Here is a 20,611-nt window from a genome sequence, read left to right on the forward strand (position 1 = left end):
TGTGAGGCCACAGTCCAGCCAATCGGAGCCCTGATTAAAGCGCGCGGCCAATCAGCACGTGAGTCGGGCTGGTCCACGGTCACAAGACTGGATTTCGGTTCAACGATTGGTCCAGGGACAGAGCAGGTGGGGAGAGAACAAGAGACATCACGGAGTCAGCGGCAGTTGGAAAAGGAAGCGGAGAGCTGGATGGTGGGGGTACAGGTTACTCTGACCCAATGGTAGTTTATTGGAAAGGCTAAAAATCACACAACACCAGGTTATAGTCCAACAGGTTTAATTGGAAGCACACTAGCTTTCGGAGCGACGCTCCTTCATCAGGTGATTGTGGAGGGCTCGATCGTAACAGAATTTATTGCAAAAATTTGCAGTGTGATGTAGACGAGTACATTATTGTAGAACTCTGAGCTCAAAAACTGCATGAATTTATGTAAAACTCGGTTATCTCACTTTTTAGATTAGAATCAATCAAAACAACAGGTCATAGACAGAGAACACAGGGGGCTAACACCTTCAACATATTGTCTCGCTATCACCATTGTTAATTGCTAACCCGAGAATGCAACTTTAAAAAAAGGGTTTTGTGATTTACACATGAAAGAAGTGAAACTATCACTGTATTCTAACAGATGAAAGGCTTAACAGACAATCAATTTTTCAATGTATAATTTCAGTGACATCACACTGCAAATTTCCGAAAGTTAGTGTGCTTCCAATTAAACCTGTTGGACTATAACCTGGTGTGTGATTTTTAACTTTGTACACCCCAGTCCAACCCTCCAAACATGACTACAATTCGAATGGCTCGCAGCGTATCGGTCTAATTAGCATAACCGTCATCTTGTTAACATAACGGTCACCCGATTAGCATAATAGTCGCTGATTTGCATAGCGGTCGCGGGTCCAGGTGAGGTTTGAGTCTGAGGGAGATGTTTCTATTGATGCGAGAAAGCACCGAAAGGAATTGAGAAAAAACGCAAGACAAGCTGGACTAACATCTCCATTTTTGGCTTTATACATGTTTTATTTCTTTCTCGCTCTAAGTTGGGAGAATCTCTTGAACATGAACCTCGGCGATTTAAGAACCACCTTCAGTTCATGGATAAGCTGTTTCGATCACTTAATGAGACGACAATTCCTTCTTAGATGCTGTTTCTGCACTTTGAGTGACTCAAACCAGAAAGACAGGAATGAATGGTGCACCAGGCGATGTGTTACCGTTGTCGGGGGTGGGCACTGGTTTTTACCAAACGAGAATGAGCGCCAACAAACAAAAACACTAATTCCGGCGGGGATGGAGGAAGCCTGGCACATCTGGCACCAACAGTGGAGAGAAAAAAATAAGTTAACGTTTCCATTCCAGTGACCCTTCTGCAGAAGTCACTAGAATGACCTTCCACCAGTTTGGTCATTTGCCTTTCAACTTCTACGACGATCACGACATAAACTACAATGCACAGAGTTGATCTTCCTGTACAATATATTTGAATATGGTTGTTCATTTTGTTGAGGACAAGAGCGTCTATTGCGTGTTGGTGCGAAAGAGATGCCTGTTGCGTTGTGTAGCTCACCTTTCCTCCAGGCCAGTGTAACTGCTGTTTATTGACTCAGAACTCTGAGGCATAGAAAATGATTTATCTTGTGCCAGGTTTGCCCATGTCTCAGATATAAAGGTGAAATTCTTTCCTGAGGCCTTCAAATATCCTTGAAATATGAACTTTGGTCTCTCTGTGTCAACATCTTTCAATTAATTGCTGCAGAAGAGCTTTTTCTGATAAGCCCTCATCTGACAAAACATCCTGTCCCAATTCTTTGATTTCTCTTTCGTAGTTTGTGGAGGTTGGGGATGTCCAGCAGGGTCAGAGGTTCAATTTTAGGGGAAAATGAGGACTGCAGATGCTGGAGAGTCAGAATTCAAAAGTATGGTATTGGAAATAGCACTGCAGGTCAGGCAGCATCTGAGGAGCAAGAGAATCAACATTTCAGACATGAGCCCTTCATCAAGTCTGTAAAGTGGGGGGGAGCTAAGAGATAAATAGTAGGGTGGGGCTGGGGTAAAGATAGCTGTGATGGCATTAGGCGGATGCAATTAGTTGATTGTGGTAGGTTGATGGGGAGGGTGGAGCGGATAGATGGGAAGGACGTTGGACAGATAGGTCGGGTCAAGACGACGGTGTGGAGTTCAAGGGTTAAATCTAGTATAAGGTGGGGGTTGGGGAGATTTGGGGTGGTGTATTGCCATTTCATCTGGGGTAGTCATAAACATGTATAACATGGAAACAGACCCTCCGTCCATGCCAACCAGCCATCTGAAATTAATGTCGTCCCATTTGCAAGCAATTGACCCATATTTCTCTGAACCCTTCCTATTCATATACCCATCCATTTGCCTTTAAAATGTTGGTATTGTACTAGCCTCCTCCACTTCTGTATTCTCAAAAGGTTACTTTTCTTGTATGCCATCCTCACAAGCCTGCAAGATCATAGGAAAAAAGTTCTTCCAGAATGCTACTGTCCATATCTTTTGTGCCAGAAGCCAGAATGTGTCATAACATGTCTTAAGAGGTGATTTATAAATATCTACAAGAGCATAGGAAGAAAAACCATTTAGTATATCTTCTGTCTTTCTGGGAAAAAAAAAATTCTCATTATCTTTCAGTGTTTTGTTGCCTCTGAAGCAATGCTGGCATCCATACACTAACTTTGATGTTGATGTCTAGATGATTGTGAACAACTCTGGAGAGAAAGAAGAGTACTGCTGAGGTTGGTTAATTTGTCAATAGCTCCTGGTCTTGGACTAATATCTGTACGAGTTGAATTTATGTATTACTTTTGTGATACAGTGGTAAATGTTTTAATAATTTTCATGTTGATAATGAGGTAGAAGTTAGCTGTCGATTTCTAAATACCTGTAAATGTGCTGGAATTAGTAGATGGTGATGAAAAAGACACAAAACAGGTGATCAGGCTGATTACATTGAATGGTGGAGCTAAATAACCTACTCCTGACAAGTGCTAAGAAATGATTTAGGCAGCTTCCAGAAAACACAACAAAGAATATCATCCTATATAGGACAGGACGAAACAGACAGCCTTGCTTCACTCCATCTGTGATTAACAAGTCATCAGAAGATTCTTCACTATTCAGGATGCTTACAGTCATGTGGAATTTGAGGATTTTGTTTTGTTTTGTTTTTAACTGCTGCCAACCACCCACTGATCACCATGCAGAAAACAACATCATGCGCACTGCAGTACCAAAGTAGTCTGCTCAAGAGTCTGAGGTTCAGAACACTGTCACATTGGGGAAGGAGCAAGTTACCTGAACACATTTTGAGAGTGTCACACCACTTTGGTTAAACATTTCAAGTTTAGTCTATGATTAAGGCAGGCAGGTTGACAACAAGTAATGGGAATCTGGAAAGTAGCATTTGTCCAATTGATTTGAGTTTTTTGTTGCCTGTGCAGATGGAATCTGGAGCCTTGGGAAGAATGGGCAAACTAACTAGTGTATGTATTAGAGCCAGTTCTCTATTCTCAATTCTCCAGCTAGGAATTTCAGTCCTGAAGGATAGATTACTTGCCCATTGCCAAGGCTGAGAACATTGCAGGGTTGGAAAGCAATTGGAAGTGGTTGGGGAATGATCCACGTGGATACCAACAACTTTGATAAGGCTAATAATTTTAATTTACCACTTTTCTGGTCTGTTTTTATTGTAATCTGCAGATTACTGCAAACAAATGAGCATAGAGCAAATAAGATAAGAGTTCAAAGATTGGTGTGGAAGAAATGGTTTCCTGTGTGATATTGGTGCTAGCACTGAGGAAAGAAGGAGCTGTTACACTGAGACAGGCTTAACTTGAATCACAGTGGGAAGAATCTCTTAACAGAACATGTAACTAGAATAACAGAGTTTTTTTCACTGGAAGGTTGGCAAGGGTGTTCATGTGAAAGAAGATTTCTGAAGAAAACCAAGGCATTAGTGCAGAGTTTCAATATGCATAATGACAGAATGTGAAAGCACTCCCTCACCTCTATCCAAGGCCCTAAAGGAGCCTTCCATATCCATCAAAATTTTACCTGCACATCCACTAATATCATTCATTGTATCCGTTGCTCCCGATGCGGTCTCCTCTACATTGGGGAGACTGGGCGCCTCCTAGCAGAGCGCTTTAGGGAACATCTCCGAGACACCCTCACCAATCAACCAAACCACCCCGTGGCCCAACATTTCAACTCCCCCTCCTACTCTGCTGAGGACATGGAGGTCCTGGGTCTCCTTCACTGCCGCTCCCTCACCACCAGACGCCTGGAGGAAGAATGCCTCATCTTCCGCCTCGGAACACTTCAACCCCAGGGCATCAATGTGGACTTCAACAGCTTCCGCATTTCCCCTTCCCCCACCTCATCCTAGTTTCGAACTTCCAGTCCCCTTGACTTGTCCGGACTTGTCCGACCTGCCTAGCTCCTTTTCCACCTATCCACTCCACCCTCTCCTCCCTGACCTATCACCTTCATCTCCTCCCCCACTCACCCATTGTACTCTATGCTACTCTCTCCCCACCCTCCCCTAGCTTATCTCTCCACGCTTCAGGCTCTCTGCCTTTATTCCTGATGAAGGGCTTTTGCCCGAAACGTCGATTTTGCTGAAGCTCCTCGATGCTGCCTGAATTGCTGTGCTCATCCAGGCGCATTGATCCAGAATCTGGTTTCCAGCATCTGCAGTCATTGTTTTTACCTTTTAGAATGTGAAAGCAACAGAGCATACAAACATAACTAAGCATCAACCAACAAGACAAACAGGAAAAATGTTGAAAATACAGAGTTAAATGCTCTTTGAATGCAGATGTTGTTCATAGCAAGATGGATGAATAAGTAGGACAAATACAAATAGATACAATACTATAGAATTGCTGTGACATAGTTGTAAGGTGACCTTTGCAAGGAGTTGAAATGAATGTCATAAAATAACAGAATAGGATGCAACAGCTACATGGCATCTTCCTGATCCTTTGAAATATAATCATAGATTTATCCACTACTGGATGCCATTGTACTTGTGCTGGCTTTTTGGTAAACTTACAATCAGTTCCAAAGCCCCAGCTCTTACCCATAGTTGTACAAATAATTATTTGTCTCCTTTCCTTTATAAAAGTTATTGTTGATGCCGGCTTGAACACATTGTAAGTAATGCTCCTCACAGTCCTCCTTTTTGCTCAGTGGCAGATGGTGCCCAAAACACTGAGACCCTCAGCCTGCAACTGTTCCAAAGCCCAATCACATTAGTCTCCTTGCTGCTGCTGATGCCTACCTGTGCACTGTCCCAGGCCATGCAAAAGGTGATTGCCAGCGTGATCCTGTGGGTCAAAGCAATGTTCACAGCCACTTTACCACTCAGCAAACACACTCTGTCATGTGAGGCAATGGGGAGGAATACAGAAAATGCTGCAACATTTCAGGAGGTCTAGCAAGATCTACTGAGGGAGAAACAGACACGGAGACAAAGTTTCCAATCGATTTTGCCTGCCCCTGCCCTGACCAGGAAGGAGGCTTCGGTGTTTGCTTTACGTGAGTTGAGAGTGTGTTGCTGGAAAAGCACAGCAGGTCAAGCAGCATCCACGGAGCAGGAAAATCGACGTTTCGGGCCGGAGCCCTTCTTTCCTGCTGTGTTTTTCTGCGGTGGAGGCTGGTACAATTGCAACATTTAAGAGGCATTTGGATGGGTATTTGAATAGCTGGAAATGTGTTGCTGGAAAAGCGCAGCAGGTCAGGCAGCATCCAGGGAAAGGAGAATCGACGTTTCGGGCATAAGCCCTTCTTCAGGAATGGGGAAAGTTTGTCCAGCAGGCTAAGATAAAAGGTAGGGAGGAGGGACTTGGGGGAGGGGCGTCGGAAATGTGATAGGTGGAAAGAGGTCAAGGTGAGGGTAATAGGTCAGCCGGCGGTGGGGGCGGAGAGGTCAGGAAGAAGATCTCAGGTTAGGAAGGCAGTTCTGAATTTGATGGATTTGACTGAGACAGGGTGGGGGGAGGGGAAATGAGGAAACTGGTGAAATCCGAGTTCACCCCTTGTGGTTGGAGGGTTCCTAGCCGGAAGATGAGGTGTTCTTCCTCCAACCGTCGTTTTGTTGTGGTCTGACGATGGAGGAGTCCAAAGACCTGCATATCCTTGGTGAAGTGGGAGGGGGAATTGAAATGTGGAGCTACAGGGTGGTTGGGTTGGTTGGTCCGGGTGTCCCAGAGGTGTTCTCTGAAACGCTCCGCAAGTTGCCGGCCTGTCTCCCCAATATAGAGGAGGCCACATCGGGTGCAGAGGATGCAATAGATGATATGTGTGGAGGTGCAGGTGAATTTTTGTGGCGGATATGGAAGTTTCCTTTGGGGCCTTGGAGGGAGGTGAGGGGGGAGGTGTGGGCGCAAGTCTTGCACCTCCTGCGGTTGCAGGGGAAGGTGCCGGGAGTGGAGGTTGGGTTGGTGGGGGGTGTGGATCTGACGAGGGAGTCACGGAGGGAGTGGTCTTTACGGAATGCTGATAGGGGAGGGGAGGGAAATATATCCTTGGTGGTGGGGTCCGTTTGGAGGTAGCGGAAATGACGGCGGATGATGCGCTGTACATGGAGATTGGTGGGGTGGTAGGTGAGGACCAGTGGGGTTCTGTCCTGGTGGCGGTTGGAGGGGCTGGGTTCAAGGGCGGAGGAGCGGGAAGTGGAAGAGATGCGGTGGAGGGCATCGTCGACCACGTCGGGGGGGAAATTGCGGTCCTTGAAGAAGGAGGCCATCTGGGTTGTGCGTTTTTGGAACTGGTCCTCCTGGGAGCAGATGCGGCGGAGTCGAATAAATTGGGAGAATGGGATGGCGTTTTTACAGGGGTCAGGATGGGAGGAGGTGTAGTCCAGGTAGCTGTGGGAGTCGATCGGTTTGTAGTAGATGTCCGTGTTGATTCGGTCGCCTGAGATAGAAATAGAAAGGTCGAGGAAGGGGAGGGAGGAATCTGAGACTGTCCAGGTGAATTTGAGGTCGGGGTGGAAGGTGTTGGTGAAGTGGATGAACTGTTCAACTTCCTCGTGGGAGCACGAGGCGGCGCCGATACAGTCATCGATGTAGCGGAGGAAAAGGTGGGGGGTGGGGCCAGTGTCGTTGCGGAAGATGGATTGTTCCACATATCCTACGAAGAGGCAGGCATAGCTGGGGCCCATGCGGGTGCCCATGGCTACTCCTTTCGTTTGGAGGAAGTGGGAGGATTGGAAAGAGAAGTTGTTCAGGGTGAGGACCAGTTCAGTCAGTCGAAGGAGGGTGTCAGTGGAAGGGTACTGGTCGGTACGGCGGGAAAGAAAGAAGCGGAGGGCTTTGAGTCCTTCGTGATGGGGGATGGATGTGTACAGGGACTGGATGTCCATGGTGAAAATAAGGCGTTGGGGACCAGGGAAGCGAAAATCATGGAGCAGGTGGAGGGCATGGGTGGTGTCCCGAACGTAGGTGGGGAGTTCTTGGACTAAGGGGGACAGGACGGTGTCAAGGTACGCAGAGATGAGTTCGGTGGGGCAGGAGCAGGCGGAGACAATGGGTCGGCCGGGGCAGTCAGGTTTGTGGATTTTGGGCAGGAGGTAGAAACGGGAGGTGCGGGGTTGTGGGACTATGAGGTTGGAGGATGTGGATGGGAGATCACCCGAGGTGATGAGGTTATGGACGGTCTGGGAGATGATGGTTTGGTGGTGGGGGGTGGGGTCATGGTCAAGGGGGCAGTAGGAGGAGGTATCTGCAAGCTGGCGTTTGGCCTTAGCGGTGTAGAGGTCGGTGCGCCAAACTACTACCGCACCTCCCTTGTCTGCTGGTTTGATAGTGAGGTTGGGGTTGCAACGGAGTGAGTGGAGGGCTGCGCGTTCCGAGGGTGAGAGGTTGGAGTGGGTGAGTGGGGACCGCCACCAGGACAGAACCCCACTGGTCCTCACCTACCACCCCACCAATCTCCATGTACAGCGCATCATCCGCCGTCATTTCCGCTACCTCCAAACGGACCCCACCACCAAGGATATATTTCCCTCCCCTCCCCTATCAGCATTCCGTAAAGACCACTCCCTCCGTGACTCCCTCGTCAGATCCACACCCCCCACCAGCCCAACCTCCACTCCCGGCACCTTCCCCTGCAACCGCAGGAGGTGCAAGGCTTGCGCCCACACCTCCCCCCTCACCTCCCTCCAAGGCCCCAAAGGAAACTTCCATATCCGCCACAGATTCACCTGCACCTCCACACATATCATCTATTGCATCCTCTGCACCCAATGTGGCCTCCTCTATATTGGGGAGACAGGCCGGCTACTTGCGGAGCGTTGCAGAGAACACCTCTGGGACACCCGGACCAACCAACCCAACCACCCTGTAGCTCAACATTTCAATTCCCCCTTCCACTCCACCAAGGATATGCAGGTCTTTGGACTCCTCCATCGTCAGACCACAACAAAACGACGGTTGGAGGAAGAACGCCTCATCTTCCGGCTAGGAACCCTCCAACCACAAGGGATGAACTCGGATTTCACCAGTTTCCTCATTTCCCCTCCCCCCACCCTGTCTCAGTCAAATCCATCAAATTCAGCACCGCCTTCCTAACCTGAGATCTTCTTTCCGACCTCTCCGCCCCCACCCCAGTCTGACCTATCACCCTCACCTTGACCTCTTTCCACCTATCACATTTCTGACGCCCCTCCCCCAAGTCCCTCCTCCCTACCTTTTATCTTAGCCTGCTGGACAAACTTTCCCCATTCCTGAAGAAGGGCTTATGCCGAAACGTCGATTCTCCTGTTCCCTGGATGCTGCCTGACCTGCTGCGCTTTTCCAGCAACACATTTCCAGCTCTGATCTCCAGCATCTGCAGACCTCACTTTCTCCTGGGTATATGAATAGGAAGGGCTTAGAGGGATATGGGCCGGGTGCTGGCAGTTGGGACTAGATTGGATTGGGATATCTGGTCGGCATGGACAGGTTGGACTGAGGGGTCTGTTTCCATGCTGTACATCTCTATGACTATGACTCTGTAACACAGTCTCAACTCTCATCTCCAGCATCTGCAGACTTCACTGTCTTCTGCTTGCTTTATGTGACTCTAATGCGTGGGTCCACGGGTCAGCTAATCGGGGCCCTGACTGAACGTTGCGGCTAACCCCACGTGACATGGATCATGAGGCTGGATTTCGGTCCACTGACTGGTCCAAAAACCGAGAGGAGATAGGGTTGTGGGCGGTAGATTCAGAATGCCTGGGTGAACTGGCGCTCAATAAGTGAAGTCCCTGGAAGAACAGGTGCTTGGTAAATGAAGCTGGGGACAAGGACCGGGGTGTCTTCTGGTGACTACCAACTGATAAAGGAGCAATGCTCCAAAAGCTAGTGCTTCCAATTAAACCTGTTGGACTATAACCTGGTGTTGTGTGATTTTTAACTCAATTCCAACAACTCGTGTCCCAATGGTCTAATTAGCATAACCGTTGTGTCATTAACATAACGGCCGCTGATTAACATAATGGTCACTGTGTCCACGTGAGGTCTAAGTCTGAGGGAGATCGCTTGATTGACGCTCGAAAGCACCGATAGGAATTGAGAGAAAAACATGACCAGCCGGATAAACTTCTCCATTAAAAATATCTTGCTCTCATTCAAAGCTACAACATTTTTTTAACCCGAACTTGGGCGTTAGAAGTACTATTAATTGATGGCTCAGCTATTTAGGCTACTTAATGAGACAACAAATAATTATTCAATGCAAATAATTATTAAATGTTGTTTGACGAATTTCAAGTAAAGAAACGAGATCCGACAGGAATGAATGATGCATCAGGTGATGTGTTACCATTGTAGCTGATGGGTGCTAGCTTAAACCAAACTAGAATGAACTGCAACAAACAAAAAAGAGAAATTCGGGGTGGGTAGGCACAGTAGTTCTGGCAGCATCTGTGGACAGAGAAAAAAGTGAACATTTCCATTTCAATGACCCTTCTCCAGAACTCTCTAGAGTGGCCTACCATTAGTTTTGAGAATGTGGTGCTGGAAAAGCACAGCAGGTCGGGCAGCATCCGAGGGGCAGGAGAATCGACGTTTCGGGCATAAGTCCTTCATCAGGACGAAAAGAAAGTGAGGACTGCAGATGCTGGGGATTACTATTGGTTTGGCCTACCATAAGTCTGGCCATTTGCTTTTCAAGGTCCACGATGATCATGACATCAACTGCCATGTATAGGGTTGACCTGTTTGAAATTGGCTGAGCAGTCCTGTTAGAAATTTAAAAACCTCAACGAGATCCTCCCTCAATCATCTACCTTTTGTGTCAGAAGCCAGAATTCATCATAGCATGTCTGAAAAGGTAATTTAAAAATATGTACAAGAACAGAGGAAGAACAACCATTCTGTATACCTTCTACCTTTCTGGAGAGGTCAATTCCTAGTTATGAATGACAGTGTTTTGTTGCCTCTGAAACAATGCTGTCTTTAAACAGTAATTCTGACTTTAATTTCCAGATCATTGTGAATAACTCTGGAGAGAAAGAGTGTGCTGCTGAGGTTGGTAAATGTATCAATGGCTTCTGGTCGAACTGATTTCTGTAGTAGTTGACTTTATGTGTTTCTTTTACAAGACACAGTGGTAAATATTTTTCAGTAATGTTTGTGCTGAAAACGAAATAGAAGTTATCTATAGATTTCTATGTACTCGTCTTTGTATTGGGATAGCGACAGTGTGGTGCTAGAAAAGCACAACAGGCCAGGCAGCATCTGAGGAGCAGAGGAATCGATCTTTCGGGCAAGAGCCCTTCATCAGGAATGAGGCTGCCCAAAACATTGATTCTCCTGCTCCTTAGATGCTGCCTGGCCTGCTGTGCTTTTCCAGCACCATGCTCTCAACTCTGATCTCCAGCATCTGAGATGTTGTGTGTTACTCTTGATTTTATATCTTTCCATTAATTACACATTTTCTACAATATATTTTGACATACGGATCTATCTTGGAATGAAGCTGCTTAATTCAAATGATTCATTTTTAACATGGAGTCTGAAAAGGTATTTTGAATTTTCTGTAGTCTCAGAACAAGTACATTTTTAATATATTGCATTGCTTCTCCATATTTTCTTCAGATGTTTCTGCATATACCCAGTTACAAACCCCTTTAACTGATTTCATTACTGTATATTGAAGCAGTTTATTGGAACAGTAGAATTATGCAAAATTTTCTTACTTTCAGGCTTGGCTTAGTTTCATCTTTTGCATGAAATATTAGATCAAGACTCCCATCAACAAATTCCCACAAACAGAAAAGTGATAAATCGATAAATTGTTGGTTTGAGCCAACAATTTATTGATTTATCACTTTCCTGTTTGTGGGAATTTGCTGTGTTTCCACATTATGACACAGAATAACTTGAGAACCTAACGTTGCGTATCAATTTAGCATTAACTCTTGACTTTATGATAACCCCTGTGTTTTGGGTACTGAGCACATGCTTTGTGTTGAGAGATGTTCCTCAAAGGCTTTGGTATGAGTGGGTGAAAAAGATCAGAAGTCACATGACATCAAGTTATCATCTAAGGTTTATTTGAAATCACAAACTTTCAAAGGTGTTGCTCCTTCATCAGGTGACACTTACTAAGTGATACCCTTCATCACATTTCACCTGATGAAGAAGCGGTGCTCAAAAAGCATGTTAAATTATAACCTAGTGTCATGTGACTTCTGAACTTGTCTACGCCAGTCCAACACCGGCATCTCCACATCATGGATTAAAAAGGGCAGAGTCCTAAAAGGGCTGTCGAAGAGTGTGCTGCTGGGAAAGTACAGCCGGTCAGGCAGCATCCGAGGAGCAGAAGATTACAGCACCACACTCTTCGTCTCTGATATCCAGCCTCTGAGGATCTGAAACCTGAATACAGGCTGAGGTGACTCGTAGTCAGGGGCAACTGCCTAACAAGATGCTCTTAATGACTTGGGTGACAACAAGATGGCTTCTCGATGCAAACTGACAATTCTGCTAAAGCTGCATAAGTGACTGGCCACAGTCTGCTTCAATAGAGATTAGTAGACAATGCACCCTTTTAAAGCATAGAAATAACTCGACTAGATAAGACATTACTAGCCATCCTGACTGACCTTTGGGTGCAGTGCAGTTGCTCGGTTCGTGAGATAAGAGTGGCCTAAGCATTGGAAAATAAAGTTGGCTCCCAGGAAATATCATTGGACCAAGCAATTGTCAAATAATGCAATATCGTGTATTGATTGGTAATTGTTTGAAATATACAGTGCGATCACAGCCTGTACCCTTCTTTAAGAAAAACATAAAAATGTCTTTGTTTTAAGCCATGTGTGCAGCTCCTCCGAGGAATACAGAAGTGCTCAACTTTTGTGTTCCTGGATGCTCTGTAACCCGCCGTATGAAGAAATAAAGAGTGAAGTCTTAAAGAACCAGACTGACTGTGAGTTATAGAGAGAGGTTGGACAAACTAGGACATTTGAGGCATGGATAGGGTGAATGCACTCAGTCCTTTTTCCCAGGGACGGGGAATCAAGGACTAGAGTTTAAGATTCGAGGGGAAGGAATAAAAGGGAACCTGATGGGCAACCTTTTTACACACAGTGATACGCATGTGGCATCAACAACCAGTGGAACTGGTTGAGGCGGGTACATGAACAACATTTAAAAAGGTATTCAGACAAATACATGGATAGGAAAGGTTGAGAAGAATGTGGGCCAAGTGCAGGGAAATGGTATCAGTGTTGATGGACATTTCGTTCAGCATAGACTAGTTTGGGCTAAAGGGCGTGCCTCCATGCGTAGGACTCTGTGACTCTCCAATAATGCAGAATCTGTGAGTTCAAATCACACTTTACAAATTGAACAAAATATTTGCTTGGTCATTTCAAACTTGTATATTGTTGAAAGAGAACAAATATGTCATTAAAACTTTTCATCTTGTACTGATCTGGACTAATCACAAGAATGTGAAATTTCAAAGGGTAAAAAACACCCAATTTAATAGTGGAACATCAGCTTTAAAACTCTTTTAAGTGCCAGTCTCAGTTACTGATGCTATTAGATTGTTTTAAATATCTGTGTCATTAATCTGCCTGAAGGAAAGGGCAGCTGTCATTCTTTCCAAGCCGGGTCTCTATGTGACAACACTTATAAGGCATTTAGACATGGATAGGAAAGGTTTAGAAGATTATGGCCCAAGTGCAAGGAAATGGGTTGATTCTTAATATGGAGACCTAGTTGTCATTTGGTTGTATCTGGGTGAGAAAGGGTGGGCACTAAGTACCAGCCTTGCCTACAATGCCCACATTCTAAGGTTTTAATTTCAAAAATAGGTGGGAGAGGGTACCTTGATTGAAAGAATCAGGATGGACTCCAGTTGGGACACAACTTATCGTTCTTCTACTTGGATCCAGAGCTGAGAGAAATGTATTAATGGTGGCTGATTTACCAGGTTCCACCATGCCAAAAGTAAGATATTTATATAGTGTCTGTATTTTGTGGGAGGGTTATATGTACACAGATGATGTCTCAGAGCTTCCAAGGTACTGTCAAAGAACAGGAAGTAAAGGAAGTAAATTTCTTCAAATAAAATAACATTATTCTTCTTGTATCTGGTTTCTGATCAAGGCAACTTACCTATGGTTACTAGTTAAACAGCAAACAACATGATACCTTGGATCCAAAGTATGTGGATGTTTCTGCTTTGAAAAGTCTGAAATTAAAATTTATTACATTAAATTCTACTTCTTAAAATATCAGTGGGATGCAGAATTAACACGCTTACAATCTCCCATGTCAGTGTTCACAGTTATAATTACAAAATCCATAACATGCAAAAGATTAATTGACTTGTGTCCAGATTTTGAAAAATTCAAATCGACTTATACAGTCATAGAGTCATAAGATGTACAGCATGTAAACAGACCCTTCGGTCCAACCTGTCCATGCCAACCAGATATCCCAACCCAATCTAGCCCCACCTGCCAGCACCCGGCCCATATCCCTCCAAACCCTTACTATTCATAAACCCATCCTTTTAAATGTTGCAATTGTACTAGCCTCCACCACTTCCTCTGGCAGCTTATTCCATACACGTACCACCCTCTGAGTGAAAAAGTTGTCCTTAATGTCTCTTTTACATCTTTCTCCTCTCACCCTAAACCTACGCCCTCTAGTTCTGGGTTCCCCCACCCCAGGGAAAAGACTTTGTCTATTTACCCTATCCATGCTCCTCATAATTTTGTAAATCTCTATAGGGTCACCCCTCAGCCTTCGACGCTCCAGGGAAAACAGCCCCAACTTGTTCAGCCTCTCCCTGTAGCTCAAATCTTCCAACCCTGGCAACATCCTTGTAAATCTTTTCTGAACCCTTTCAAGTTTCACAACATCTTTCCGATAGGAAGACCAGAATTGCACACAATATTCCAACAGTGGCCTAACCAATGTCCTGTACAGCCGCAACATGACCTCCCAACTCCTGTACTCAATACTCTGACCAATAAAGGAAAGCATACCAATACCTTCTTCACTATCCTATCTACCTATGACTCCACTTTCAAGGAGCTATGAACCTGCACTCCAAGGTCTCTTTGTTCAGCAACACTCTCTAGGACCTTACCATTCTGTGTATAATCCTGCTAAGATTTGCTTTCCCAAAATGCAGCACCTCGCATTTATCTGAATTAAACTCCATCTGCCACTTCTCAGCCCATTGGCCCATCTGGTCCAGATCCTGTTGTAATCTGAGGTAACCCTCTTCACTGTCCCCAGGACCTGATCAGGTGTACCCGAGAACTCTGTGGGAAGCTAGAGAAGTGATTGCTGGGCCTCTTGCTGAGATATTTGTATCATCGATAGTCACAGGTGAGGTGCCCGAAGACTGGTGTTTGGCAAACGTCGTGCCACTGTTTAAGAAGGGCGGTAAAGACAAGCCAGGGAACTATAGATCGGTGAGCCTGACCTCAGTGGTGGGCAAGTTGTTGGAGGGAATCCTGAGGGTCAGGATGTATTTGGAAAGGCAAGGACTGATTAGGGATAGTCAACATGGTTGTGGTTTTGTTCGCCGAGCTGGGAATTTGTGTTGGAAATGTGTTGCTGGAAAAGCGCAGCAGGTCAGGCAGCATCCAGGGAACAGGAGAATCGACGTTTCGGGCATAAGCCCTTTTCAGGATTGGGGAAAGTTTGTCCAGCAGGCTAAGATAAAAGGTAGGGAGGAGGGACATGGGAGAGGGGCGTCGGAAATGTGATAGGTGGAAAGAGGTCAAGGTGAGGGTGATAGGTCAGACTGGGGTGGGGGCGGAGTCTTCCCGACCTCTCCGCCCCCACCCCAGTCTGACCTATCACCCTCACCTTGACCTCTTTCCACCTATCACATTTCCGACGCCCCTCTCCCAAGTCCCTCCTCCCTACCTTTTATCTTAGCCTGCTGGACAAACTTTCCCCATTCCTGAAGAAGGGCTTATGCCCGAAACGTCGATTCTCCTGTTCCCTGGATGCTGCCTGACCTGCTGCGCTTTTCCAGCAACACATTTCCAGCTCTGATCTCCAGCATCTGCAGACCTCACTTTCTCCTGGGAATTTGTGTTGCAGACGTGTAGGGGAATGAGTTTAGATTATACCACAGGTCAGCACAACATCGAGTGATGAAGGGTGTTTTCTGCACTGTATTCTATGTTCTATGGGTGTATAAGGTTCGGCATGGACGAGTTGGACCAAATGATCTCCTCCTCTGTTGTATCATTTCTGTGGTTCTTATCTCAGGATGGAAAATCCTGCCAGGAAAATGGAAAATTGAATGGAAAATGCTGAACAAAGAATGGTTTGCATTATCCTGCAAGTGGCAAACTTTTTATTGAACTTGCAATTACCCAAACATTGTCCATTGTGTTTTTAAAATGGCACATTACTGACAGTTCAGAGGCCCAAATGGAATTTTCTGCAGAGTGTTTTGGAAGTGTGTGAACAGAGTGCTACATCTCCTTCTCCAGTCAGTTTGAATGAACAAAGTCAAAACCGGAGATTGATTAGAATATTTATATAAAGCCAAAAATAGATTTGATTAAAAGCTTGATGGTGTTGGAGAAAGCAGGACACTGCAGAAGATTTGGTGGAACAATAACACCTGACATTCAGTCTGCCAAAGTGAGACTCATGGAGTCAAACAGCATGGGAACACACACTCCAGTCGAACTCATCCATGCCTACCAATTTCCCAAACTGGATGAGTCCCATTTGCATCCATTTGGCCCATATCTCTCTAAACCTTTCCTGTCCACGTACCCGTCCAAATATCTTTTAAATGTTGCAACTGTATCAACCACCACTACTTCCTCCATCAGCTCATTCCATACATGCAACACCCTCTGCATGAAAATGTTCCTCTTTGGGTCTCTTTCAGTATTTTTCCTCTCACCTTAAACCCGTGCCTTCTGGTTTTGAACTCCCCAACCATTGGAATATGACCGTGGCTAATCACCTTATCTATACATCTCATGATTTTATAAACCTCAATAAGGTCACCTCTCAGTCTCTGATGCTCCATTGCCACAGCCCAGACAACCTCTCCTGATAGCTCAATCCCTCCAGTCCCAGTAATTGTAATTTTTTTCTATATCCTTTCTGGTTTAACAACATCTGGTTAGTACATTTGTCACATGGAATCCAGGAATAGCCAATTGGATACAAAATTGGCTTGATTGTATTTTGTTGAAATAGCACATAATCTGGAGGCAGTCAGTCAATGTAACATTTTATAAATATCTACTTTGGAAATAAAACTGACTGTGCAGTGGGACAGTCAGACTCCAACCTCACATCTTTAACGCATTATCTGAATTATAAACTTTTTTTCCAAATATACTTAAGTTATCTCAGGGCAGTGGTATGAACGAAATTCTGGGATTTAGCTGTTAACCAATTGAAACCTGCATCCCCATTCTAAGTGATTAAAAACTTAGGTTTGTTTAATACATTCCAAGACTTGTGTCACACTTTGGTCTTTTACTATAAATTGTGTCCTATTTATCCTGTCCCACGAGCCATCTGACAAAGGAGCAGCACTCTAAAAGCTTGTACTTTCAAACAACCCTGTTGGACTATGACCTAGTGTCATGGGATTTTCAACTTTGATGGGAGAAGACAGAGGATAGGGCCATCTGAGCACAGAGGTAGTGTCCCTACCATGTGCTTGAATGGTGCCAGCTGAAAGGACATAGACAAGATGATGCAATGGATGGGATAACTGTTCCGCAAATTGAGTACTGTGCACACAGGGGAAATAATCCTCTCTAGTGACCTACTAGACAATCAGAAGTCAGCGATGGTGCCACTAGTGACCTTGTGTGATTGATTAAAAGTGGGTGGACCATGTTGGGATCACCACCGTCTACAGAAGGCAGAAATAAAAGGTGGATTGCAGTGAACCACTTGGTCCAGAGAAGCCAAGCCACTGAATGGACAGAGCATAAAGCAAAATGAAATCTTCGAGAAGCTTGCACTCATTAATTGGTCCTTGGATTTCTTAGAACATTTATGGCACAGAAAGCAGCCTCTCATCCCATTGTGTTTAAGTCAGTTGAGAAAAAACTAACCAGCGTAATCCCCCAATTTTCCCAGCCACAGTATTTTCCTTCCCATCACCTCAGCACTGCTCCCCAGTGGATCAAGCAACGGCAACTCATCCTTGGCTTGATATCAACCACTGTCTTTAAACTGGCTGACTGCAATGTCAATCAGCACCAGGGCACTGAAGACCCTGCTCATTCCAATGGCTCTGTGAGTAAAGCTCTCAGACACAACATGGTCACTCAGCAGAAATGACAACAAGCCTGGGGATGTGGTAGGGCTGCAACAAAAAAAAAGATATTTCAAGTCAGCACCTGAAAAGGAGAGAAACGAATGCAACATTAACAAAGTTCTTCAATAAAATCTGGGGATTAAAGCTGGAAATAAATTGGAAAGTAGATTGCATCCGCACAGAGGAAAAGACTGAGTAAACATTTTTGACTGATGATCCTTCATCAAAAACAGTTCTTCCAGTGTTGGTTTTATGGATACTATTTCTCAGAAAAGAAACAAAAAAAAAGCAATTCCTTCATTACCCAACAGAAGCCATTGTGTTACCAAATGGAGAAGCATAGAGATGTTTGTATTTCGAAAGATACTCCATTGTAATGGCAAACAAATTATGTTCTCGTGTTAAAAGGCTTCTGTTAATATAGTATGTCTCAGGACATCTTAAACTGCTTTATAGACAATAAACTACTTTTCCCAAGTGTTGTTACTGCCTCAGTGCAGAAAGTTACTCCTGGGTGATCAAACATTTGACTGTGATTCGGACAGCAACTAAGTAACCCAGGGAAACATCCATAAGAGAGAGAGCAGCTGGTAGGACAGAATCATTCTTGTTTAGAAGGTAAGAAGGATAAAGCAATGTCTTACACTAAACTTATGTTTAGTGTATGTAGCATCAGAGTTTGGTGGGTTAATATTTGGGATTGTATAAACAACACCTTGTATAAGGATGATGTAAGAGAATTGATGTATGAGAATTGAAGGGAGAATGATCAGGCTATTAAAGTAAGTGATTTATTGTTCCTTCAACTTGTAACAAATTAATTGTTTAAATCTAAAAATAACTCTTGGTTAATTCTTACATCAAACATTTGTTTGAATGGTCATAAACAATATAGTTTTATAGGCAATGTACTTTGTACAACACACTTAAAATGAAATTGCCTTATTAGATAAAACAGCTCATTCAATTCCTTCTCAAATCCCTACTGAACGGCAGCAAAATTTTAATACATAGTAGTAGAAAGCCTTCAGCCAACTATGGTTTATGTTTATGTTAGAGCTGAAAGATCCTCAGGTTCAAAAAGTAGCGTCTGTGAGAAACATGCAACTGTTATGATTTTCCAAAATGCCCCACATTTTAGAATATTCCTAAAGGATTAGAAATTTGAAACAAATGATTTGTCTGGCCATTTCAGACAGCAATTAAGTGCTAACTATACATTTTTAAGACTGAAGTGACAATATCATATTTATATCATCATTAACATAGTAAAACCACAGGCAATATTTCACAGTAGAAAAATATCAGACAAAATTAATGAACCACTCCCCACTACAAGTTGATGTCAGGAGAAGCCATTCAGAGGTAGGCATTGATGAGCACCTTAATGGAAGAGCAAGAGGTAAGGGCTTTTGGGAGGGAGTTGCAGAAACTAGACAATTGGACACAAGCAGCAATGGAGGTGGTGAAGGGAATTCAAATGTTCAGAACAAGAAGAATGGGGAATCTCAGAAGATTGTCGGGGCCATGATTGCAGGGGTTGAGACTGAAGGAATGGTGTAAAAGAACACAAATGCATTTGTGTCGGTCCGTTATAAGACAAGCAGAAGGTTATAAAGATGAGAGAAGCCTGAAGATATTCCTGGAAGGCAACTGGAACGAAAGTTGAGGAAAGCATTCTCATAGCCCAAACATTAGGCTAAAGACGGCAGTATGCACCTCCGGCTACTACGATTGTCTCCCCAGTGATATACACTGCGTCCTGTGAACAGAGAAAGGAGACGGTGCCAGCACACTCCTCTGGCTCCCCGATCCGGCGCATAGCGATGGTTCCGTCAAACTTCTGCATGTAGCTGTCGTCCGACCATAGTACAGAGCTGAACTTGGTCTTGATGATGCCTGGGGCAAGGCAGTTAACGCGGATGTTGGCAGGGGCCAGTTCAGTGGCTAATATTTTAGTTAGGCCCAGGAGAGCTGTCTTACTGACACTATAGGGCCCAATGTTAGCGAAGGGCTGGTAGCCAGCAGCAGAGCTCACCAGCACAATGGAGCCACCGCCTCGTTGCTCCATGTGTGGCACAACCAGCTTGGCCAGGAGGAAAGCTGCTTTCACGTTTATCTCGAAAATTTTGTCCCAGGCTTCCTCAGAGCAGTCAAGGGCCTTCCCGACAAAGGGATTAACTGCGGCGTTGGACACCAGGATGTCGATGGCTCCGTGGCGCTTCAGCGTCTCGCTGACCAGGGCCTCGCGATCCTCCCTCTTGCCCACATGGCAGACAATGCCTGAAACAGAAAGACCCTCCGCCTGCAACTGTCCCACCGCATTGCAAACACTTTCCTTCTTGCGACTGCTAATCACAACCTGGGCTCCGTCCCGGGCTAGGCGCCGGGCAATAGCTAGTCCAATCCCTTGGGTAGAGGCGGTGACCATTGCCACCTTGCCACTCAACACCCCGAGCTGCATGGTTTGAGGCTTTGGGAAGGAAAGTAGGAAGTGCTCCAAACGTTCAGCAAGTCTGGCCAGACCTATGGGAGAAGAAACAGACGCGAGAATTAAACTATCCAATCCAATTTCTCTCCCTCGACAATGGTCAGGAAGTAGGATCCCGCGCATAGGGCCCACGTGAGAAGAGATAGTGGGTGTGAGGCCACAGTCCAGCCAATCGGAGCCCTGATTAAAGCGCGCGGCCAATCAGCACGTGAGTCGGGCTGGTCCACGGTCACAAGACTGGATTTCGGTTCAACGATTGGTCCAGGGACAGAGCAGGTGGGGAGAGAACAAGAGACATCACGGAGTCAGCGGCGGTT

General features: G+C 45.1%; 1 protein-coding gene across 2 annotated transcripts; it reads right to left on the reverse strand.

The window, feature by feature from the left end:
- Positions 1-1,891: 1,891 nt before the first annotated feature.
- LOC148139374 (dehydrogenase/reductase SDR family member 4-like) lies at positions 1,892-20,318 on the reverse strand. 2 transcript variants are annotated; one of them, XM_087980901.1, is made up of 2 exons: positions 19,523-20,318; positions 1,892-1,958 (listed from the first exon to the last, which is right to left on the reverse strand). In XM_087980901.1, the coding sequence occupies exons 1-2, from the start codon at positions 20,265-20,267 to the stop codon at positions 1,948-1,950; spliced, it is 756 nt and encodes a 251-aa protein (XP_087837027.1). In that variant the 5' UTR covers positions 20,268-20,318; the 3' UTR covers positions 1,892-1,947. The 2 variants fall into 2 exon arrangements, with proteins under 2 accessions (XP_087837027.1, XP_087837025.1); XM_087980899.1 differs by lacking the exon at positions 1,892-1,958 and having other exon boundaries at positions 18,585-20,318.
- Positions 20,319-20,611: the final 293 nt, after the last annotated feature.

This window comes from Chiloscyllium plagiosum, unplaced genomic scaffold (assembly GCF_037043375.1).
Source record: "Chiloscyllium plagiosum isolate Xiang-an unplaced genomic scaffold, Cpla_swu_hap1 HiC_scaffold_38, whole genome shotgun sequence".
NCBI classification, from domain to species: domain Eukaryota; kingdom Metazoa; phylum Chordata; class Chondrichthyes; order Orectolobiformes; family Hemiscylliidae; genus Chiloscyllium; species Chiloscyllium plagiosum.

What these genes read in the sequence shown, in the direction of transcription:
- LOC148139374 (XM_087980899.1), bottom strand. Translation starts at nt 20,267, where the DNA reads ATGCAGCTCGGGGTGTTGAGTGGCAAGGTGGCAATGGTCACCGCCTCT.